General features: G+C 34.7%; 2 protein-coding genes and 1 long non-coding RNA gene across 9 annotated transcripts in view; 1 reads left to right on the plus strand and 2 right to left on the minus strand.

Annotated features, from left to right (window-relative positions):
- LOC110836850 (folylpolyglutamate synthase, mitochondrial) lies at positions 1-14,379 on the minus strand. 5 transcript variants are annotated; one of them, XM_022078501.2, is made up of 9 exons: positions 14,245-14,379; positions 11,972-12,099; positions 11,044-11,290; positions 9,499-9,635; positions 6,263-6,446; positions 4,284-4,428; positions 3,746-3,998; positions 1,232-1,374; positions 1-742 (listed from the first exon to the last, which is right to left on the minus strand). In XM_022078501.2, the coding sequence occupies exons 1-9, from the start codon at positions 14,344-14,346 to the stop codon at positions 321-323; spliced, it is 1,761 nt and encodes a 586-aa protein (XP_021934193.2). In that variant the 5' UTR covers positions 14,347-14,379; the 3' UTR covers positions 1-320. The 5 variants fall into 5 exon arrangements, with proteins under 5 accessions (XP_021934193.2, XP_021934215.2, XP_021934207.2 ...); XM_022078523.2 differs by lacking the exon at positions 4,284-4,428 and adding an exon at positions 4,842-4,908; XM_022078515.2 differs by lacking the exon at positions 14,245-14,379 and adding an exon at positions 13,981-14,143.
- LOC147871213 (uncharacterized) lies at positions 14,245-23,836 on the plus strand. The gene is made up of 2 exons (XR_015532618.1): positions 14,245-14,374; positions 21,332-23,836. It is a non-coding gene; the product is annotated as an uncharacterized LOC147871213 (long non-coding RNA).
- The window catches only part of Uck (Uridine-cytidine kinase), a 26,704-nt gene continuing 17,468 nt past the window's right edge, over positions 15,745-24,980 (minus strand). The window contains exons 7-8 of one of the 3 annotated variants that reach the window (XR_015532617.1): positions 20,308-20,542; positions 15,745-18,650 (exon numbers count right to left, since the gene is read on the minus strand). Coding sequence is in view for 1 of the 3 variants with exons in the window: in XM_022078587.2 (XP_021934279.1) it covers positions 20,388-20,542 (155 nt within the window). In the remaining 2 variants the exon portion in view is untranslated. Of the gene's footprint in view, positions 20,543-24,980 lie in introns of all 3 variants that reach the window. The other 2 variants (XM_022078587.2, XR_002545498.2) reach the window with 2 other exon arrangements.

The raw sequence follows: 24,980 nt of genomic DNA on the forward strand, positions 1-24,980 counted from the left end.
AATTCTTGATGTATATATTTTTAAAATTTACATAACACTTTGGAATGTACTGAAGGAGTGTCAAGAAATAAGCTTCTGTTGCCACCAGATTGTCTAAACAGGGATCATGGTGGCATTTAATTCTATCATTATTACGTAGTTTTAAATACACCTTACTGTTTTGTAGCACAGTAATGGAACAAGGATATTTTTTGAGATTCACCTACCTCAACTCATTTTTCTATACTTTCCAATCTTACAAGATTGTTACACTGCTTGGCAATCGGTCTTCACCTTTGGTTATTAATAGTATCTGGATTTTATATTGCTTGCAACTTTTTTTAACTGGTGCAACTTCCCATCACATCAGTACTACTGAATGGTGAAATACCAATCCCACCAGACAACTGTGGAGTAGCCAATGTTAGGTCTGGATCCAAGACACTTGATGCAGTTCCAACGAGATGAAGAGAGCCTGTGACCAATATGTGGGATTTGCAAGCTTCATCTTCAGTTTTCTTTTTGAGGTAAGCCAAAGTATCAGACATACATGGGAAGAGTTTTACTTCTGCTTTTGACTTAAATGAATTGCACGAATCATGAAAATTTATAGGAAGATTATTTGGAACATACAGTGGCTGGAGGCCATTAAAGGCACTGGATCTATTCTTTACATTTTCTTCTTGGAGTTCATGCCAAACGTCTTGAGTACTCCTGCATTTCTCAAGCTGCTGTGTTACACTGGTCATATAATTGGCCTGATCTGTAATTGAGAAAAATTATAACACAAAATACTGCAATAAATAGATAAATAAATAAATCATTAAATAGTATTAAAATATATTAAAATTGTCCGTCAATCACAACAAAGTAATATAAGATAATTAGATGGTTAAAATATTATCCTTTGTTCCGTATTGAGTACTCGATTTACATATGGAACATTCTCGACATGTTTCGGCTTTCATAGAGCCGTCATCAGGTGTAACATGTCGAGAATGTTCCATATGTAAATCGAGTACTCGATACGGAACAAAGGATAATATTTTAACCATCTAATTATCTTATATTACTTTGTTGTGATTGACGGACAATTTTAATATATTTTAATACTATTTAAATAAAATCACAATATGACGCACCTACAATATCAAATAAATCATTAATTAACTCAATTTATTTTCAAAAGTGGCCACACTTCTTACAAAATTCCCAGGTTAACTGAACTTAGTTTCCACATTTCCTTACATACCTGAACTGGAGTCAACACTGGTTGTGACACTGTTGGGGCAGAAAATGACCAGCTGAAAGCCACAGTTCAACAGTGGTAAAAGAAGTGCCCTGGGATCTCTGTTTCCTGTACAATTGAATACCAGCACACGGTATGGTATGTCCCTAAAAGGGATGCGATTTATTACAGGTCTTTGTCACAATGAAGAATAATTACAGTTAGAACTGTCCAAAATATACCTTTGGCTCCTATGACTCAGGTAAAACTTTTCATGCACAAAACTATATGTACAAGAGGTTTGAATAGTGACAAACAAAAATGCACACAACAGTATAGCAGAATGATAATACATATTATGTTTAGTTGCCAATGGAATTGATATACCCTTGAAATAAAGTTTCAAGATACAGAAATATGTTCACAAGTATGTGAATGGTGGGGATGAGGTTCTCATGGCAACAAGTATGAAGATGGTTGTCTTATGGGGTGTAGCATCATATAGTCTGGTACAGACTGACATTTCACAGGAAATTACTGCCCCCATCATCAAGATGAAAAAAAAGCCAGTCAGTACTCTATCTGTTGCCAGGAACTGACAAGAGTTCAAACCATGCTTGAATGGTCATCTGTTAAAAAGAATACCGTGTTTATCTGGACTAGAAACTTTAACAGGAAATGAAATGGGCATGTAATTTGCAGCTTTCTTTCCACCTGCACAGTTATTTATATTAATCCATAAGATGTGGACTTATTGTATTTGAGTTACAATTAAATCTTCAATAGTTCTAAAAGTTTTTAAATTAATCATCATTTCATACATTGCCATTCTGATCTATGTGATTCACCCAGCCTGTAAATTGCCCTAGAAATCTCATGTAAACCAGCGACTTACTTGGCCTTCTTCAAAACCATTCCGTATGTTTTCCCAGTGATAACTACCACAAGAGCCAAACATGACCTCTGAAGAGTGAAGGACGTATGGGATGGATGCAGTATCTACCAAAGTACAAGGTGCTACATCCCATAAGACAGTTGCCTTCAAATCTGTATATTCAGTGAATTTATGTTGTTCAACACACAATGCTAAAAGGCAGCACTGAAGTTTTAATATGGTACATAACCTTATTTTGAAGAATTAATCCTATTCACAATTATTCTAAATTTATTCAAAGTGATTAGATACATATTGCTACATAAAAAATTAATGGCAACCCAGTATGCTTAGATATCATTAGCAACAATACTGGACTGACAACCAGCATATGTGCTTGAAAATACCATTACAGGAGGAAAACCATATTGTATCAAATAACAATACAAAAGTACTAATTAAAAGTAAGAACAAATCATTCTGCAAACTGTTTATACCATATATTAAATTTATATTCATTCAAAACTAGGATGTCATCATACACCAAGTAAATATGGATAAATATAGTGTACAGCTAAACAATACAGTGCCCCTCTACATAACACCACCCTTGCATTGCACCTATGAAAGCCTCAGAACAGAAATCCCATATGTAATTTCAAAGGGATCCCCCTGGCAATGCCACCCACATTAGCAGCTATCTGCCAAGATCTGTAGCAATACAAATGTACCATTACACACTATGTAGTGCAATGCCAGTTTATTTCAAATCCCTAACATATTCAGTAGAAAAGTAAGAAACTGTCTGTAGCGACTAGGGGAGGGAGCTGAGTCAGTGGTGTAAATGGCAACATTTCAAATCCAAGCAACTGCAGTAAATGAACTGCTACTCGGTGAGGGATTGAGATGAAAATGGAAAATTTACTCAGAATAAACTGCATACAGAGACAGGTAACATACCAAGAATTCTGGAAGAGCCATTACAGATCCATCACATTTTTCTCAGAGGGAGGGGTACACAAACACATTTCAGTTTGAAAACAATCATTAGGTTGCTCATGGTAAGGAAGTTCTACGAAGATGCAGGTGTGTGCTGTACAATCAGTGGCATCTGACATGGGAAAAAGGGTAACGTAAAGTGTTGGTGAAAATGGGATAATACATGGGCCTACAAAGAAAAATATCATAATTTAAACCAGCAAAACATTGCCAAGGGGTAAATCCATTACTCAGCACTGTAGACAGTCTGAGTGGCAAGCAGAACCAGTTTAAACTTACTGCCACTCCCACACTAATGCTAATACTGGTGGTGGTAAATGTTGGGCTCTAATGGGGTGTGACTGCATCATGCATGGGCTCACATACCCAGAGTACTGTATCAATATGATAATATCTGAAAAGCATTAGTTGATAGACTTGTACCTTAGACCTTTACCACCACACAAATTCAATTTTTCCAATTCTGTATTTCTGGTGCCATGTCTCTGCTTTTGAAATGCACCTTGTAATGACATAACATCCATTACATATAACCCATCCAAGTAGTAATTAATGCTATGGTAAAACAGGTTGTTACTGCTCAACTACTCATGGAGTAACAGACATGGAACTATCTTGCGAATAATTTAAACACATCAAGCTACTCAAAAAAGAACTGCACTTACTGTTTGGCAATTGCTTGTGAATTCTGAATGAACCAGTCAGCACACAACCATAAACTTTCACTGGTATGAGCACCATCCAGGAAGAAGTGAATCAACCCATCATTGATGATCTGGTTCCGCCCTGGCCAGGTACAAAATTTCAGACCTAATGCCATACTGGACGAAATTGGAAATGTCGGTGATACAGGTAACCATTCTTCTGATCCTGTACCATCCTTTGTTGTCAGTGCTGCACCAGCAAGTTGGTGGATGCCTGTCACAACAAATTTACAATACATCAGACATCAGTAATATAATACAAAGCCCTGTAATAAGAAATACAACAAAGAATACACAAGTAAGTGAGCAGTGGATTATTTATCTAGTTAAATAGCTGAGCTGCCATCAATGTTTCTAAACTGTTGTGAAAAATGAAAGAGCACACATATCTACTCTGAAGCAGTCCCCTTTTGAGGTAATACACCTTTCTCCAGTGATTCTACCACTTTTTAATTGCAATTCTAAAAATCTTTAAACATAGTAATTAAAAATTACAAACCAGTTGTATGCTGGCATATCCATGCATTTGCCAATTGAATGGCTAAGGATGCATTGACAAACTGTACATTTGCTACCATTCCGAACTCTGACTTGAAAGAACTCCAATCATATGACGCCAGAGGTGGGGCAATCAGCAAAGTGCTCTGCAACAACGCAGGGTTTTAAACAAGAGTCACTACATGAAGTGTACACAATGGTAAAAGAGCAGCCCCATGATGTGATGTAAAGAACACCTCTGGAGTTTTTATGTACACCAAGCAGTACATTCTTCTGTTCTTGTAATATTATCCTCCGATCTACAGCCTTGCAATTAGTCTCTTCCCTTCAGTTTTCTGACTAAAATTTCATACATATTTTTCAGTTCTCACATATATATATATATATATATATATATATATATATATATATATATATACATACACACACACACACACACATATATGTGTGTGTGTGTGTGTTACATGCCTTTCCCATCTCATCCTCCTTGATTCTGTCATCCTGATATTTGATAAAGAATACAAATTATTATGATCATCATTAAATAATTTTCTCCAACCTTCTGTCACCTCAGCTCTGTTAGGTCCAATATTCTCCTCAGCAACCTCTTCTCGAACACCCTCAATCTGACAGTACAAAACAGGCACAATTATAGTTTTGTGTACCTTGATTTTCATATTTTCATACAGCACTCAGGAAGACAGAATACTACGAATTGCATGGTAGCTATCATTCCCCAAATTTAGCCAGTTCTTTACTGATTCATACATGCAATTTTGATCCAAAATATTTAAACTATGCCACATTTCCAAAGATTTCATTAGCTATCTTTATGTTATAATTTTGGCCTGCAGTCTGAAGACAAGACATGAACAATCAGTTTTCTTTTCTAGACCAATCTTCTTACTAGTCTGGCAGGTTTACATCTACAACTTCAATATAACACATATTTTATCATACTCAAAGTCTGAGTCTAAAAATTCCTGTTTGAATGTAATGTTATGAAATTGAACCATCAAAGGTTGATAAATTTTACTATTTACTCTAACACCCACCTTCATCAAAACTCATTCAAGCTTGTAAATATGCTACCCTAGTCACCATTCAAACTCCAAAGAGAGTCCTTCTTCAGAAGTCACTCATCTGGCCAATAAATTCCCAGCTTTTCATGGAACTGGAAGGTTAATTACCATGTTTACAATAGCCTACTACTGGTCCCTACATTGAACAAGACAACACCCTCACACCCTATTTCATTAAGGCCTATTTTAATATTATACCCTCACCTAAGTACATATCTTCCACGTAACACCCAATAAAACACACAGAAAAATATGTCATTAACAATTCAGTTAGCAACATATCAGAAACAGCATAAACACTTTATGCAGAAACATGTTTGAATCATAGTGGAAAGTTGCCCACACACAGCAAGACCAAAATGTACCTATAAAGTCTGAACTCAAAATGCAATAGGACACAAAACTGTAAAACCAACACTGGGCATTACAACGCAAATCATCAAGACAATGCCAAAAGAGGCCTTGATGGGCTTAGAACTTCAGGATGGCACCGAACATGATGTTAGAAAACTGACACCATTCATCTCCATGAGCAATCACAGGATCCAAACTATGGTGTTAAACTTCAGAATGATATTGCAAAGGATCATCAAAGTTGAGGGCAAACACATTGTAATATAAATTGCTTGTGATGCTGATTTGTAAGGTATTTTTATGCCTCATCATTCAGGTGAAATAAAGCATTAAACTTGGTAGGTACATTTCTGGCCATGATGTATATGACAAATAATCAGGATACTATAATCATGAAGACAAATTATTCCCAAATTAAGGTTGATTTCTGTATTCGCTAGAAAAATGAACAATCAAAAGTTACTAAAAGATTGATCCATGTGTAAAAAGCCAGTTACTCTTCTTAATCTCTTTAGTTCCTCCATCTCCCATAACTTGTCCTTACTTTCTTTTCAGAAGATCTTTGTTTGAGAACTTTTAATGCTGCTTTTGGCTGCTCATCCACTGTAAAAGTGATGCTTCCAGGTTTCATGATTCCAGCTTTCTGCCAAGCAATTTCTTCTATTGTGTTTCCAAGCACATTTGTGTGGTCAATGCCTAGTGATGTTATCCCAACAGTTGAAACCTGTCTAGAAGCCACAAAGTTCATGAATTTATATGAAACAATTTTATCACTTATCTGTCCATATACGGAATCAAAATACATAAAATAAAAAAATACATACTTTGACTATGGCAGGTGCTGGAGAACAGTGTGTTGAAGAGAATATTTGGACCTAAAAGAGAAGCAGTAATAGCAGGCCAAAGAAAACTGCATGAAGCTTCATAATTTGTACCCTTCACCAAATATTATCAGGGTGATCAAATTAAGGAGAATAAGAGAGGTAAGACATGTAGTCAGAAAACATGAAAGGAAAATATCACTTGAAAGAACTAAGCATAGATGGGAATATCAAAATGGATATAAAACAAACAGCATTTAAGAGTGTGGACTGGATCTGGATAGGATCCAAGGCTGGTTCTTGAGAATACAGTAATTAACCTTTGGATTTTGTAAAAGATGGGACATTTCTGACTAGCTGAACAACTGTTAGCATCTTCAGAAAGGTTCTGCTCCATGGAGTTAAGGTAGGTTATTAAATCTCTCATGTGCATATGGTAGCTGAACATTATTCTCACTTTGTCCAACTATGTACACCCTACTAAGAGCTGGAGTAGCTCAGTCAGCATACTGACTGACTGACTACAGACTGGACAACTGGGGTTTGATCCCCAACAAGGGTAGAGGATTTTTCTAGCATGACTTTGATCACTCACCCCTATCTAGAGCTGAGGTTAAGAATGAGTAAGAGCTATACCTCCTCTCTCCCCCAAGCACCTACATAGTGTACAGCAGGACAGTTTTGTTTTATTTTACTTTTAAGTACGCCCTACTTGCTTATCTGTATTTATATTCAAAATGCCCAGTGATTATGAATGTTAATAGTTAATATAGAAATTGCAATATTAGACAACCGAGTCATTGCTGATATGATGGGTGTCTGAAAGACTTTATTAATTTCATCAGCAATTCTGACCATATTATTTAAAATAGCCATTGTTTCACATTTTAAATTTGATTTCATAGCAGAAACACAATTAGCAAGTTCATTAGGCACACTCTTATGTGTTAGCTGCAAGCAATACAGTATACAAAGGGGTGTTACATGTGACTGTTAGTGTTGTTATACATAAACATGGTACTAGCAGCAGATTAGAACTTCCTTTGAGAAATAAAAAGATTGTGCATCATATTATTTCAATACATTTATGATTATTTTAACTATAAGACATATCTGCTCCTTTAAATCCTAACCTTTACCACTACCCTCCACCTAATGTATGTTCATCATCATTTACAGATGTATCATTTATCACATAATTATCCACAAAGTTATTGCTTTCACTTTGTCTGATTCTAATAAACTTTCTTCCAAACAGCTTATACATAAACTCTCTGCCACTTTTTTATCTAACAGTACAGCTTATTTCTTCCTACTACCAGTGGCTTCCACGGCCTTAATGTGAAAATGAACTACGTAGACTTCTGATTTCACAAACACACAAAACTTCCTATACCTTTTCAAAATGTGTTACAAATTGAACTACAAACTGCCTACTGACAATCATTCACTTTTGTCTCCAGCACAGTTTGACAGCCTGTATAGAAAGAAAATTAACTGTGGAACAGTCCATCATAAAATAATATGCCACCCAATTTCAAGTCAAAGGAACATCAGGTGAGGAACAGAGATAATATGATCTGCAAATTATGGAACCAAAGGGCAGCGTGTTGGAAGAACAAATGAGAGTTGCATGCCCTTGCATGTCATCACCAACATTCAAGCCAAACCAACTTCAGAGAACTGATCTTATGAACCATGAAACCTCTGTCCACTGAGAAATATGATATCCACATGAGTTATGTATGAACAAAAAAGTAACCAGATTGGCCACTAGCTACAATCTCAGAAATGGATGTAGAAACTTTTCTTCAACTTCACAGACCTGGCCATTATGAACACATTGATCATACAAAGGTTCTGTGTGGGAAATATGGCCCACAAGAAATTCAGAAAGTGTCTTGTAGAATTATGCTATGAATGTAACAAAAAATTGTACTGCCCAAAGAAAAGTGATGCAGCCATTCTACTGAGCAGACTCAAAGTTAAATATTCAATAAACTGAAGTACCAAAGGAATCTGAGGCAGTAAAATCTGTTCTAAAAATTAAATAAGAAGAGTGTGATACATCTTTTAATAAATCTGACTTCACTGTGCACTGTAAGTTCTCAGATGTGTTACACTAAAGCAGTTTTCAACTTGTTTCTACAGCTATAAGCAAATGTGTCGTATAGATGCATGTATATGCAAACGTAGCAGTAAATTACACTGTAATAATCTAGATGCATCATTTGTATTTGTTGATATACAGTACACAATTTATTCCTGTCCAGCTGTGCCTGGATGATGGTAACTACATAGCAACCTAAAAACCATAACAATAAACTGACAATATACAAATGTGAGTAAACTGCATGTTGCAGTCAGTGCAGAAAGAATAATTTTTGTTGGTGTGAGTAACAAAAAATTTTGGAAAACTTTTACCTGTATTTTCTATCCACAATGTGCAACAGGAGAATGCATATTTTGTATCAAGACTGAGTGCTCTTCATGTCTCTGCACCTATATGTTATGAGGCTGTCACTCTTTTCTGTTATCCAAATATATAAGAACATAAATAATCATTCCTCTTTCTGACAGGTTCAGTGATTTAATCTGTGCTTCAATGATAAAGTGACTCCTATTTGGATGCTATGGCAATAAGGTCTGCAACTGTGCAAACGTCAGACCACACAGCCAATGGCAGGAATAACTTCAACATAACAACTGCACTTTCCTGGCTGAATGCTTCCATAATGTACTACTGGTAGCTTCAGTGGTTCAGATTCTGTGAATACTACTAGTGTGTTTAAACCAATACAACTCTGAACACAGAAACCCATGACATGAGAATGCGTGTGCACATCTCCCCCACCAAGCAAGCTTCACCTTGTTTATAGTAGTCACATTCTGGAAATGTGTGTGTCAACAAAGACACCAATATTTACTTACAAAAGGAAACAAGGGAATATCAGTTTACCTGAGTATGTTTGTACAATCATACTCTCCACCAATTCCAACTTCTACAATGGCAACATCTACCTTCTCAGACAGAAAAACATAGAATGCCATCACAGTCAGGAATTTAAAGTATGATGGCATGTCATTATTGCTTTTCTGAAACAAAGAAAAAGAAATAAATTATAACTCTAAACTACTACTATTACTACCAAAGTAATAATAAAAATGAACAGCTAAAGCCTTTCTTTACTGATTTTAGGTGTTCTTCATGCTCTAGCATGAGTGAAGAACACCATATGGGCCGATCAATGCCTGTCTGCTGCAATTTTCCTAGGAGGTAGGCAATTAGTATGACCAAGGGCCATTGTGACACAACAGAAGGAATCGATTGCTAAGTTGGACACCCCTCCTATTTATGATGCTCTGGTACAAAGTAGATGAACCAGGCCTCAGCACTGGGACTGCCTTCAATGGATTTGGTCATCACAAGACTATACCACTTCCACTGTACCCCTTGGGACACCAAAAGGCAGTGCCCCCCATACCTAGTCCCAACTGGGATTGTTTACTTAACCCCTGGGGCTTTACCACCCAGGCACTTCCCCAAGGTGTTTGCTTTGTTGGTGCTTGGCCCTTGCACTTCCTGTTCCTGGAGCTCTGCCCCTCACATTTTCTATCCCATGCCTAACCCACCAGGGCTCTGAAATTCATGCATGTGAAATATGAAAATAAAGTTGAATGTCAACTATTTTTTTCTCACACAGCAGACTAAATGACAAGTCAAGACACACATCTCATCACTTCTCTCCAGGAGTGAAAACAGCAACTCCTAACCTTATATCTTCCTGCAAACTTGAAATTCAGAAAATAAATTTTAGTAATAGCATTCAATAGAAATCACTCAACTCATTTTTATAATCATCTAAATCATTAATGTTCTGGTAGCAAACAATACAAATGTTACAGGAGAGGCAGATAGAGTTGAATACTTTTAGCAATGTCAGAAAAGTTGTAAAATCATGAACTAGCACAGAACTGAAACCACCACTATCATCAATAGCTGTACTGGATGCTAACAAGAATGAGAAACCATCAATACAAAACATATTAAGACTATAAAACTTAATACTTGGATAGCAGAACCTTACTACTTGGATAGCAGAACCTTTCAGTTCAATACCATTAATATACCAAAGTGTGACCAAAGTTTGAGTCAATTTCATCCATCTCTCATCTTCATAATGTTATCTACCATCTTCTTTTCAGTTCAACTTTATCCTTACTGTACTTCATCAACTCTGACTCCCAAGCTCCTATCCTGTACAGACTCTTGACTTTCCACGTACCAACTGTTGTGCCCTTCAAACATCGCCTATGTCATCCAAAGAATTCATCCAATCCTGGTGTGAGCATAATGTTTATTTTAAATACTTTTAGATTCATAAAATGACAAATTTTGAAAAGCATAGTGAATAATGTAACTGTCTGGAGACAATTACATGTTTTTATATCTGAAACCACACTGAATTTGGCTAAGTATCAAAGTATCACCAATGTCACATACCCTTAATTCTAGTAATGAATTATAAATGTTCCAGAAGTATTTGGCAAAGTCAGACTGGCTTAGTGGCTGTCCATTTATCCGGATTCTTTCTCTGACTGCAACAAGATGTGGTGATGAATAAAAGCCTGTCTTGTAACCATGATGGTGTAAGATAGATTCACAGAAGGCACAAGTTGATCCCTTGCCTTTTGTTCCAGACACATGAATAACTGATAATTCATCTAGCTTTTCTAGGCTCACCCCAGATCTAAAAAGAGTATTGGGATAAACAGTATAATATGGAAGGAACAAGTAATATATGTACATCTTGAAAAGCTATGATCATAAGCATTTCAAGAAAGGGACTAAAATCAGATTTTGTAAAGTACTAGGTAGTTGTTCCTGCATAGCATAAGATTCATGCTTACATCAGATTCACAAATAAATTACAAGCCAAAAGTTAATAATTTTATAAAATTCTACAACATACAGACATGTAAGTAAACTAAGTTTTCTGTGAGAACCTAAACCTCTAATAGCAGGGTCCGGATTATAAAACATATTCAAAAATTTATAATTACAAAATCATGCAAAATAAAAGTCCAAAGTAATCACATCAATCACAATGAAATAAAATAACTACACTTTGGACACATTATCATTTATGGATTCCCAAACTCATTTTGACTCAATCTGCAACAAGAAGTCCACAGCATTCCTTACAGATTTACTGATTCTTAATACACTTAACAATGCCTTTTTTCCTTAGTTCTGCAGTGTCAAATAATGGTATGATCTGCGTGGAATGAATGTGAAAGGAATTGAGGCTTCTTCTTAACATAAAATTTGCATTTGCACAGAGAAACTGAGGAAACCCACTAAAACTCTCAGCCAGGGCAGCAACCCTTACTTTACAATTTTATATTAAACAATCCCAACAAGTACATACCTTTCTAAGAATTTAATAGTTTCTTCAAATTTCTTGATTTCTGAATCATGTGAGTGCCTGTCTTTCTTTTCCAACTCTTTTATAAAAGCAGTGTTGGTTTGTAAGGAGTTTAAAGCTTTCACAGCTTCCTAGAAATCACAATATCACAACTTTATTAACAAGAGTGGCTGGTCCATACCACCGAGAACAAACTCAAATTATTATCCATATTTGGTGGTGTCTATAGACATCAGAACTGGTTAGAATATATGCGTAGAATAGATAGGATTAACAAACACAAATTATTACCCATATTTGTGGGAATCTACATATACAATAACTTGTTTAAGTAGGAGTGTAGAACAAATTATATTATCAACTATACGTAAAATCTATCTTACTCTATTATAAACTCATAAAGTAAAAAGCTGATGGTCCCATTATCTAAACACCTACTACTGAAAATCCAACCAGTCTCTGAAGATGTCTCATGGAAAACCAGCTATTTCTTGGACCACTCTTTGAGAACTACTGCTCTACAATATAAATGGCCATTCACTTAAATTTCTGTAAGTTCTAAATTTGCTCTCTTTACACAGTAAAAAACCACGCTGCATCAGAATGTGGTAATACAAAGCATCTGCCAGTATGGGGCACTGCCGGCATTGGTGGTAATACCTAATTCTGCTGGTAAGGGCCCTTCACACAATATATACAAGATAGGAATATGTATTCCATATCAGAATACACATTATATCCTTATGTGTTTTTTGTTGTGTGCATTTAGAGGTATTAAATCCACCTTGTCAATAATTTACACTTTGACCACTAATCACAGCACCTCATCTACCTTACAAAGTTCCTCATCCATAATTTTGTTATCACTGCTTGGAGGATGTTCAAAATATGATTTTGAGGTAATGCAGAATAGCACACCTCCACATCAAATTTCATCCAAATTGGTCCAGTGGATCTCGATTTGAACCAACTGGACAGACATGACAAGCTCATAATGCATTCTTGCTATGCATTTAATGCAAAGAATGCATAACAAATGTAATCATGCTCAATGAGATTGCAGCAGGAGTGAGTGTACATTAATAAATAATAATAACAGAAGAAATATGACAAAACTAGTGTGAAATATCAGCCATGGTAAGAAGAAGAAAATCACTAGGCTCTATTAGAATTATGGCATGTAACAAATATGAATGAAACTCAGAACAAGTATGGGTTTCTCAATGTGTGGATAACATGAATAAAGCTTATAATGTCGGTGAGCTACTCAATCACTAGGAAAATTACTAAAAAAAACTGCAGAAAATAAAAGTGATTTTATTACAAGGCGTTACCATGTAAAGTACATAAACACTGTAGTGTGTTGGCAATTAATGTTGAAAAAGGACAGTGCTCATAAGTGATGTTCAGTTTCTTCATTTTTAATCCTAAATAACTAAAATGCGGAAAGGAAAGCAAAGGAACAATGCAAAACCCTCTTGGGGTTGGCAAGCAAAGTCAAACCATTACATTCTGCTCAGCCATCACTCCAAAACATTAACAAGTTTGCTACAGACTTTTCTTTAAGCAAAGGACACAACTAAACCCATCACAAATCCTTCAAATCTACCTAAATAACCAACATGATATTACATATGGTTAACTTGCCACAAACTATATTCATTCCTACAAGGCCACACAATTCACCTCCAAGGCCAAAATCCATTCCCATCATGTCACATATGTTGGTGAAAATCTACAAAAATCTTATTAGAAGTCAATGGTACTAACAGGTGATTTTAATTAATGGTAACAAAAGTAAGCTCAATAACTGATGCTGTCATAAAAACATTCTAACATAATCACAGTAATGTAGTATTAAAAGTAATTGAAATGTCTATAAATATTAGAGTTAATTACATAAACGAAGGTCACGCCAAATTCATATATTAATTTTCTAAGAAGTTTTGCTTTAAACTGTAACACTAAAACTATTCTGAAAACCATATTATTCACATGGCGCAATTTCTAACCTTATAACCCATGGCAAGATTATGTGAAAACATTGATGATGAAAAAGTCCACGAAATCTTGGACTACTATGCATAAACGTTGGGCGCCAAACAAGAAAATGATGTCATCACATCCTATGTCCTTAATTACCATATACTCATGCATTATGCCCTTGAATTTAAATAATTCAAATAAACGTGCTACCAACATAACTACTAAAAAATATACATAGCCAATCAGTTACATAGTCATGCATGCCAAGAAATTGTTATTCTTGACAGTACCTCATAATTATAAAAACCGGGAGCAGTAAAATTAACAATAGATTTCAACGTTGTAACATAGTACTTCTTAAATATTCTTGAAATCCGCACTAAACCGCGCATATTTATTAACAACAGATGACTCAAGGCAGTAAGTAAAATATCAAGTACACACTACAAATATTGAGTACCAGGATACGTCACGCAGATCAGTTCCGAATTTGATCCAAAAACTGTTGCAACGTACATCACGAATGAGTATTCCTTGAAATGTTCATTGCATGCTAATTCAATCACCGTCATTTTTGATCTATGCCCTTGGTATAGCGTTATATTTCCAATCATATCCAGATTGATCGGGATGTAAAACAAACCACACACGACGTAGTATTGTGGATTACGTCATACAAACGAACCAAAACCATGAAAAACTTCAAGCGCAACAGTCTGTATTGTGTATAGCAGGGGTCAACCTGGTCCCTACCGCCCATTAGTGGGCGATTCAAGCTTTCATGGTGGGCGGTAGGGTATTTTGTCCGTTGTTACAAATTTTGTTCTTCCTCCATATATCGAACACATTGCTAACAACTTAATGCTATACACTGTATAGCATTAAATTTGACGGAGGAAACCTCCATGTTAATAAAAACAATAAAAAAGTGGGAGATTTTCCGGGAGTAACTAATTCAAATGTGTACGTAAGAGAATTTTTGATTTTTCTCACTTCCTATATCAGCCAATATTATAAGGATAGCACGCCCTTTAAATACAAAAAACTCAAGAGAAAAATCTGTTCCAGAAACAATTTGCCTACAAATCATATTTAAATTGCCCTGGCCCCACACAACTTCTGTAATGTTACCTACCTAAGGCATGATTGACTAAGCAGAGTGTAAATCTCTGTTCTTTGCCTTTGATGTGTATATAGACAAAGTTTTCCATAACACCAGTTTAAAAAAACACCATTTTTTGGGTACATTTAATAATCTGGGACTGGAACTAATAAAAGTTGGCACAGTGTATAATACCAGTGACACAATCAAGTACAATAATTACAACAGCCTGTAGGGGAAGCAAAAGGGAAAGATATTCTCATTATTAAAATCAGATTTTTCAAAATCAGTCATAAGTCATTGTTACCATTATTAGATCATCATAAATATTTGAGTTTGAAAGCCTGCCATACTATTACTTTAAGTCATTCAGTTATACCTGTCAGATTAATATGTTTTCAATTTTATGACCAGAAAAATGTAGGAAATTCTCTACATAACTTAACCCAAAGTGGTCTGGAAATCATCATTGTGAACCAGCCAAATTCTCCAGTAAAGTCACATAGTCTGGAAGGAAGAGGTCAAGTAACATGTGCACGCATATAGAAATGCTATCACAGGCAGCAGGTGACAATGGAATGCCACATACTATAAAATCACACAAACCAACATGCACTACATATTGTCTGATAATAAATATAACATCTCTGAAAAAAATTGAATCATATTCTCACATCTAAAGACAACATTTTTCACTAAAATCAGAAATTTATTCAGTTTTAAACATCCTTTGGATATGAAACAAACTACATATTCTAAATTGTACAAGACTGTATGGTACACGTTATGAAACATCAACAGGTAAATGGTCATAAACACACTGCAGTATCTGTTTAGCTGGATGAACAAACATTTTATGTAAATGTTGACATCTGTAACTATGAGGCTGTACCTCAGATAATTAAAATTTAATTCATGTCATTTACCAATTCAATAAACTGTACCCATGTCACAGCACTGGAAAATTTCTATTAAACATGAAACCTTTAAATTTTAATCAGCAATGACCCCTTTGAAAGTACTATGTACACTTACTACTTAGACTACACTGTCTAACAAGGGGTATTTTAACTCATTACACTAAATTACAAGCAAATCCTAAGTCCATTCAGACTGCTGCACTGGACAAAAGATACTTGCTGAAATATCAACACTGGTTTATTATTACATGGCAACTGTTCACAATAACAAAATAAAAATTATTCTGAATGAGAGTCAATGTATCTTTTCAACACTGCACATAACTAACATCTGAGGATGTGTTGTGTTAGCCATTGAGATTATGCTTACAGTGGATGCAACATCACTCTGAGCTTGGATGACCATTACATTTCATACCATGTAAATATACACATTCAGGAGGGAGGGGAGGATCACAAAGTGTAGCACATTAGAGATAAGCCAGTAATTGTATACTATCACATGCAAAATAATTATGTTTGGGCTGTAGAAGTTGTATGTGTGGGTTAAGACATGGCCTGAATTGCTAATGTTTTACACTTCCTATGATTCACAAAATGCAATGTAATTAAAAGAAGATGTATGAAAATGTCATCTACATCTCAGAATTAAAAGGAGAAAAACTGTTTTCAGTTACATAACACATCTTACTCCCCCTTGCCCTTTCACTATCTCTTCGTTCCTTTCAGTGACAAATGAAGCTCAGTTATTTTGCATCCACTGTACTTTTATAATCCACAGATGACCCTGTATGATATGTACACTACTTACAATTTTTTTGACTAGTTCAAATTCATATATCGAGTTAAACATATTCTTGGTTACTTGAATAATTCAGTTCTTTAAACTAATAATTATACCTTCTGTTATAGCAGTCAATTTATAACACTGTACAGGAAAATCAGAACAACTATGAAGAAAATACAGAAGTGTGGAAATAAAAGGATCTCATAAATACAATTCAAAGTTTTGTCATTGTAGCTGAATGTCCCATAAATCTAAAAATTTGGTAAAAAGGATTTAGGTCTTACTGTCTCTTAAACTACAATATAGCTTTCTTTAATTCATTATTCAGGAAATAAAATATCTGTGGCTGGTTAGTTTTCCTTAGTGATAAAAACTCAATAAGCAACGCAGTTTCATAAATGACTACAAATAATTTTATTTCATTATACTCATGCACAGAGAAAATGTTATTTGCATACTGATAAAACCATTCTTATAGAAGTAATTTCTATCAAGTGCTCATAACTGGAGACAAGCACACTATCTGCATTTTGAAGCACAAGATAATGCAGTACTATCTGCCTGTTCTTCACAGTTTGATGCTGAATAGAGTGACACCATTAATCACTGGTTTATTAAATAATATATTTATTTCTTAAAAGTACCTAATTCCCCCTAATATAAAATAGCCTTAACAAATTAATATGAAATACATAAAATTCATTCAGGCTATATAACAATAAATTACATATTTTTTCACAAGAATCTAATCTTTGCCCTTTTTTTTTACATGCAAGTAGGACCTTAAATAGTGATTACTAAGTAGCCTCTGAAGACAACACATGTATGAGTTTACATATCAACATTTCCTTATAAGAGAGACATTAAACATCACACAACTTTCAAAACAAAAACTTTTTGGGCCTAAAATGGGTAATTTAAACCACATGATCTTGGATTCTGAACTTCCAACCATGCACAATTTCAATCCCAAATCCAGCAGGAGTTTTTATGCACTATGATGCATCTTCAATTTTGTAGTCTGATAAATATGTCTTTAAAACAACTCTGACATATATTAATTAAAAGTAGTACTTGCCACTTATACATAGTAAGCTTGTTCAATTCGTATCACAGAAGACTTCATAACAAGTGTCTAATTTATGAAACAGGAGAGTAAAACTAAATAAACAAGCAGGAATGAAATGAAAAGTTCTGAGATAAAGAATGCAACTTAAATGTCATTAAATTTTTTTTGGCACATCATGGCATAATGCTATATATCATGAACCTCAGGAAAGGCATTTTCTATGCAAGGAAACCATGATATCTAAACAACAGTTCTGGGACATACTGGCATGACAAGAAGGCATGCTACCAAATACATTAAAAGTATAATTATATGGTAATGAGTATGTACCATTTAACATAGTAGCATTTTCAGGCCCAAACTTAGTAAGTACATCTATATGTCTGACATGTTCTGATATTCTCTGATGAGTAGTAAGAGTCCTGCTTTGATGGTTAAATCAACAGAAGTCATATCAAGAAGAATGTTAGATTGTTGATAGTGAAAATTACTGTGGTTAAAGGCTAGATATGGGTCGGGACTGACAGCACAAAACATACTTAAAGAAGGGCACCTCTTAGAAAGGGGCTATGTTGTGGTCATGGGTTCAATCCCTACTCCCAAAAGTACAAAAAGGCAAAATGTAGAGCTTTTCTATAGATATATTTATATACAAGATTCAAAACTTATACACATGCAATTGAAACGCAGTGACTACAGTGCCTTTACAGTGGAGTGAGACCTACACGCAGTGTCCACTATGTGCTTCACAACAGGACTGAGAAATGTGTGGACAATGCAGTGCATCAAAGCCGGAGCACATCACTTCATATCTGAAACTTCATCAACATGAATTAAAAACTGAGTATTTCTGAAATCAAAGGGGGAAAATATACTGCTCTATTTATACAGATAAAAACAGAGCACTACCACTATACATTCATGTCACAATTACATGAGAACACAAAGCATCAACTGAAAGCTATTAGATGAATAGCAACAAAAAATCTACCTAAACAGATAGAACTGTCACTGCACATTTGGTATAGTATAAATGATATACATACTTGCAAACATGAACTGAAATATCTGAAACAGTAACACTTTAAAACTGTACAAAGTGTGATCGAAACATTTCAAGACTACCATGTTAGAATAGAATTTCTCTGAAAGATGACATTAAAATAACATCTGCTAGATCAGATTATATTACTCTTGAAGCAGTAAGATGTGTCATCAAAAGCAACGTTGGTGATTCAACTTCAGAAGTGATAAAACATGAAGGTCATATGTGTTGCCATCTGCAGATTTAATGTGTGTTTAAATGACAGACTTTAAAGAACACAGTGTGTGCATCAAGTTCTATTTCAAAGAGACAAAAAATACTTTTTAAACCTAACTACATGGAACAGAGTCCTTGAGAAGCTATTAGTCACTCAGCTAGCCAAGAAATTTCCTAAATTTTATGAAACATGAAATCTCATTATCACATTCACAACAGCCTGAGCCAGATTAGTCCACCTACTCAATTTTTTATGATCCAATATTATCCTCCCACCTAAGCCTAGATCCTTTGAGCTGTCTCTTCCCTTTAAGCTTTCCAACCAAAATAGTGTTATGCATTTTTCATATCCCCCCCACACAATATGTACCCCATACATCTCATCCTTAATTTGGTCATCTTAACAATAACTGGAGAAAAAATCAGCCTCCTTTACTCAATCCCTCTTAGATCCAAATATTCCTCCCAAAACCCTCTTTTGAAATATCCCCAATCTGTATTCTCTCCTTGATGTGAGAGATCAAGTTTTACACCCACAAAAAAGTAAAATTAGTTTTGTATATTTTAATCCTACATTTTTATATAGCAGTCTTTGGAGAGGAAACAACAAGAACTCTAAACATCTGAGTAGTTTTCAAAGTTATAAAGTGTAATGCGTTCTGCTGAGATGCTGAATATACTTGACACTTATAAAATTGTACATCAAGAATTCATTTTGCAGACACAAATTATCAATCAACTGTTTACACAGATATTGTGGCATTTACATTAAAATACATGGCAGAATTCCCTGAAAAATAGTGCACTACAAACTTGTTTCTCCAGTACACAATTTTCTTGCTCACTGTGTTTTGTTTGTGCTGGGCTTACTGAACAGAAACCAGATAACTATTGTCCCCACCCTTCATAGTCCCCATATCTAGGTCTCAATGAGTTTCTTCTGTTTCCAAAACCTTTTAGTGATCAAGGGGAAGATCCTTAATGATATCATAATCAAAGAAAAATCACAGACTGAAAACATGGGTATCAATACATATTTCTGGTAATGGCAGAATTGCAGTATTTAATGCATCAAGAAACAAGAAATCGGTTTTGGTGGGGAAAGCCACAAAATGAGGGAAGTATACAAAAAATTCAGTCTGACAATATTTTGATCACACAACATACAAGGAAAACTAAATCTTGCAATTATCAAATACTTGAAATTGACATACCTACTGATGGTTATTATGAGAGAAGGATCAGGGCACCTAACAATTATAATAATTTAATTCCAAATACTACACTAAGATGGTTAGTGAGGGCGTGTGAAATGACCATCAGTTGTGTTGAGTCGCCGTGAACCATGAACAGGTGATGCAGAAGGTGATGACGGTACTGGGAACTGATCCACTTTCAGCCGGTTATTGAGAAAATCACGAATGTGCTGCACAATCAGATCAATGGCAACTGCAACATACCGATTTGGTGATTCATCTATTAACAGTATGCATTAATTAATTTACATAACTGAATTTTTTCATTATAAATATAAAGTTTTCCATTTACTGACATACAGTCACAGTCACCACATAAACAGAACACTTGTCCATCTGAAAAACAGATGTTTGCAGTTTCTCCCCTCAAGCAACCAATGCTTGCACAGAATGCCTGAGGAGTTACTTCATACTACCTCAGAATTAGAGCAGAACTGTACCAAAAACAGATCAAGTGACAGGAAACATATACCCTTACAGTACAAAGTACAGAAATTAATTTTTAAGTGAAAGAATTATTTCAACTAACCCAATCAAGTTTCTGAGACTAATGCAAGCCACCTTATGAACATATGATTAACTGCAGTAATCAAAACTCCATTGACATTACTGAAAAGGTAACTTAATTCATACACATGAAAAGAGTACAAAGAATACAATATGCATGAAATTCTATTCTTTTACAAACAGATTTATATGCATCACTTGAACACAGTTTAACAGAAATCCCACAGATGAGATGAGATTGTAATTAATGGAAGGTAAAGAAAAGCCACATGTGGATAAATACAGGGAAATTACAAATGACAGGAATTATGATACCAGTTGTACATTTACTTCATTTCTGGTTGAAGCTAGAAAATTCTACAGCACTTGATTATTGTTACACAGTATACATATACCCTGTGGCCAGCTGAGTTATCTGGATTGTACAAAATTAGCAAATATTCTGACCTACCATGTACTGATTAAATTGTTTCAGGAATGTATAACAGGCCTAAATGGAAGCATTTCAGATTATAGAACTTGTTCAAGACTTACTGATCTACATGGACATTTTCTGGGCTCCTGTACTAAAGATCTTCCAGTTCTTAATAAACTAGCCCACAGTGATAAATATCATCAGTCATCAGAGTATTGAAATAATACAACATGAGAACAAAATATTATTATCTCATCATCATTTACTACATGATAATGCCTGAAAATGCATTGGTATGGTAACCCAAACATAAACAGACACACCCAAGCCTTTTTACATTGAATACTATCACCACAAGATTAACATTATAGCATAATTTCACAGTTTTTATAAGTATGACCACAACACTTTTATTTTTTTGGACATCAAGGAAACATTACTTTTTGAATGAATGAGTGTCATACACTTCCGCAGACGCTTCTCTATTCATTCACAGTTTCAGTAACCAGAATTATAAATAAAGAGTTGGATATCTCCACATTTTGATCACATTTAATGAAAGAAAGAAACATTAATAAAATGTATAACTATAATATGTCACATCCTAAATCTAGATACCAATTTGATAAGTGTCACTTGCAAATAACATACTTTTCTCATATTATTTTGAAAATAGCATCTTTAAGAAAAAGTTAATCTTTCATACATATATGTTTACAATGAACACTGAAGGTACTGTTTAACACAATATTAACAGAGCCAAAAATTAAAATAACAAATGCACACTTTAATCAGATGTTCCTATGCCAGACACAGAAGAATAATTCATTGGTCAAAAAAAACAATGTCCCATATTTGTAAGAGATTCTAAACATGGAAATTAACTCAGAAAAAGAATGCATTGAAGACATGTGTAACTCATATTTCCAGCTGAGTCCTAGATTTTTAGGTGCTATTTGCACTTCAGCAAAGAAAACCTTATGGGTCCTTTGATATCAGTGCTGAAATTGTTACTCCCTTGGTTTCCCTACCAATGGTATTATCCACGATGTAATGAAAAGAACACCTATGAAACTTTGACGCACTCCAAATACTATACCTTTCCAATCACATCATCAACAGCACAAAATTATTTAAAAATTTATGAAAAAGCTACAAAACATGTTTTCCTTTATTAAGCTTGAGAAATAATTCATGAAGCTCTAAAAAGTACCATTTATCCTACAGAGTAAATGCACAAATTATGTAATCTCTCTCTTTATCTTCTAAAACATGCCTGAAATAATTTTTAAATACTAGGGCAGAACGCTCCTTTCGGAGCTCCTCGGAGGGAGTGGTCAAGTTTTTAAAAAGCAACCAATCCCTTCGGGGGGGTTGGTTGCGTTTTAAAATCTTGTGTAAGAAACTAAACTAAACCGCCCGAATGGAGGGTTAAAACACTTGACCAACCCCTCCTTCGGGGGGGGGGGGGGGTTGCGTTTTAAAATCTTGAGTAAGACACTAAACTCGGCATTGTTGTGTTCCACAACAATGCCGAGTTTGTTTATATTTGGCATTGTTGTGTTCCACAACAATGCCGAGTTTGTTTATATTTGGCATTGTTGATGACGTCATTTTTTGAAGACAATGACTAATCACAAATTTTTATAGTAGACAGCAATTAGATCTATTTTGGGTTTTAAATACTGAACAGCTACCATACAAGTTTTGGAAAGCATCACTTTTCAGTCTGTGCCATTCCTAAAATTCTCATAAAAATGCCACATTAAGTACCATGTATCACATTTATATTTTAAAGTGGAAACACTTTAATAGTATATGGTAGTGTTTCTCCTCAGACTTTAGATGAAAGACACTGGTCTGCAGCGTAATTCTTAAAATGTAAAATAATTAAAATTCATTTGGCCTCCACTAAATAAACAACAGCATCTTGGATTATAATATGTGCAAGCATTAATGCCACATTCTTATCACCTGCCTTATCTGTAAAAACAGTTTCTTGCTAACATGCAAGCAAGAAATTTTCATGCAATGATAAGTTTATAAAAAATAAAATACTCCACTGATTTCTTTTCACTCATTGTGGAATGTGTTATATACCACTATTTGAAGAAACAAATGTTACAGAACTAATTCTTCTGTCTTCTATGAACAATTGAAATATTTCTGACAGATAGGCAGGACGGAATGTAAGAAATGTCAAACAAAACATCATAGAAAGTGTATGTAGCATATAAAATATTTATTAGCTGAGTTTTAAACATGAAATTGTCTAATTTTAATTCTATATTGATTAGTATTTGTGCAATTCATTAGACCCATGTGCATAACAAAACTGCTATTTCTTCATGACCAAGTTGAGAAGACTATGAATGTTTTTACATCCACTGATGAAAACATTCTAGCAGCAACATATTTTTATATATTATAAGTAGTACAGGCAATACGAATTCTGGGGTATTGTAACAAAACTTGTGCACTTCTTAAGTTATAAAAATATTCAAGTTTACTGCATATATTATATCTGTTCTTGAATTATTAAAAGAAATTGTTACAAGCTGACTACTATGGCTGTTTCATTTGCTTAAAAATAAAAAATAAACAATTATTAACTCCAGCAAATGTAGTCTCTAATATCTGACTTGCATTTTCAGTACTGATAAGATGACCTGACCTAAGCTATTGTAATATATATCATTACTTCCATAATATTTTAACCTTAATTCCACTGTTCAATACAATATTTGATCCCATGACTGTCACTAACTCTGGTGACCAGAAGAAACATATAAATAATTCCACGTTTACTGAAAGACAGCGGAGCATATACAATTTGTTGCTGGTCATTCTGATGTCATTGGGAAGGGGAAACCAGTGTTATAGACCGGACTATCACATGCATGACAACATGATATAGCGTATGCTAGTCCTGGGAATGACAGACAAAGGGTTAAACTACTGATCTGAGTAAGTAATAATAACACCAAATCAACTACATCTCCAGTTATAACAGGAGATAGATGCCCAAATCAACATTAGCATGAAAAATGGTCTTGCATATGAAAACAAGAAATGTTTAGACTATAGAGTGTTCTTGGTGGGATTGTATGCCAACAGTCACTTAACAAATGGATTGCGTCTAGCTTTATCAAACATTTCAGTTTTTAAATATAATGTAGGAAGTACTTCTTCTATACATAATTCATCAATTCACATTTCAGGTAAACTGCTTTGGTACATTATGCTAATATTCACTGTGCATCTCCATGAGACAGATTTGATTGCTTCTACATCATTTTCACAGAAAGTATTTCAACCACAACATTGTCCCTAAAATGTAAGCATTAACAAATGTTTCTATGGTCTAGTGATTTAAAATATTTTAATGATAAACAGTCTTATCTACAAACAAAAATTTCTGGTCTAGAATCATAACTTCAATAACATTTACAGGAAATAAGATGGGCTGGGTATGCTCAACTGGAACATCTAGTGTTCTGGAATAATGCAGCATTGAGTCAATAAATCTTGCATCATTACCATGATTCCTATCAGTTCCAACAGATCCTACTTATTTTCCAATTACTTTGTTATTTACCAGCTTCCCAAGCCTCCTGAGTCAAAGTGGTAGCATGGACACTCTTCCTCTTTTTCTTTATACAGTACTGAAAGTTTAGACAGGTGATTACTAACATTTCAGAGGAACCTC

The sequence above is a fragment of the Zootermopsis nevadensis genome, unplaced genomic scaffold (assembly GCF_977971745.1).
Source record: "Zootermopsis nevadensis isolate Lab colony 2312 unplaced genomic scaffold, Znev_1.0 Znev_ptg000061l, whole genome shotgun sequence".
Lineage (NCBI taxonomy): Eukaryota > Metazoa > Arthropoda > Insecta > Blattodea > Termopsidae > Zootermopsis > Zootermopsis nevadensis.

Coding starts and splice junctions, on each gene's coding strand:
- LOC110836850 (XM_022078501.2), bottom strand. CDS start 14,346: ATGCGCGGTTTAGTGCGGATTTCAAGAATATTTAAGAAGTACTATGTT. Junction 12,100..14,244: donor CCGGTTTTTATAATTATGAG/GTACTGTCAAGA, acceptor TGTGATTTCTAG/GAAGCTGTGAAAGCTTTAAA. Junction 743..1,231: donor CAGTGTTGACTCCAGTTCAG/GTATGTAAGGAA, acceptor TCTCAATTACAG/ATCAGGCCAATTATATGACC.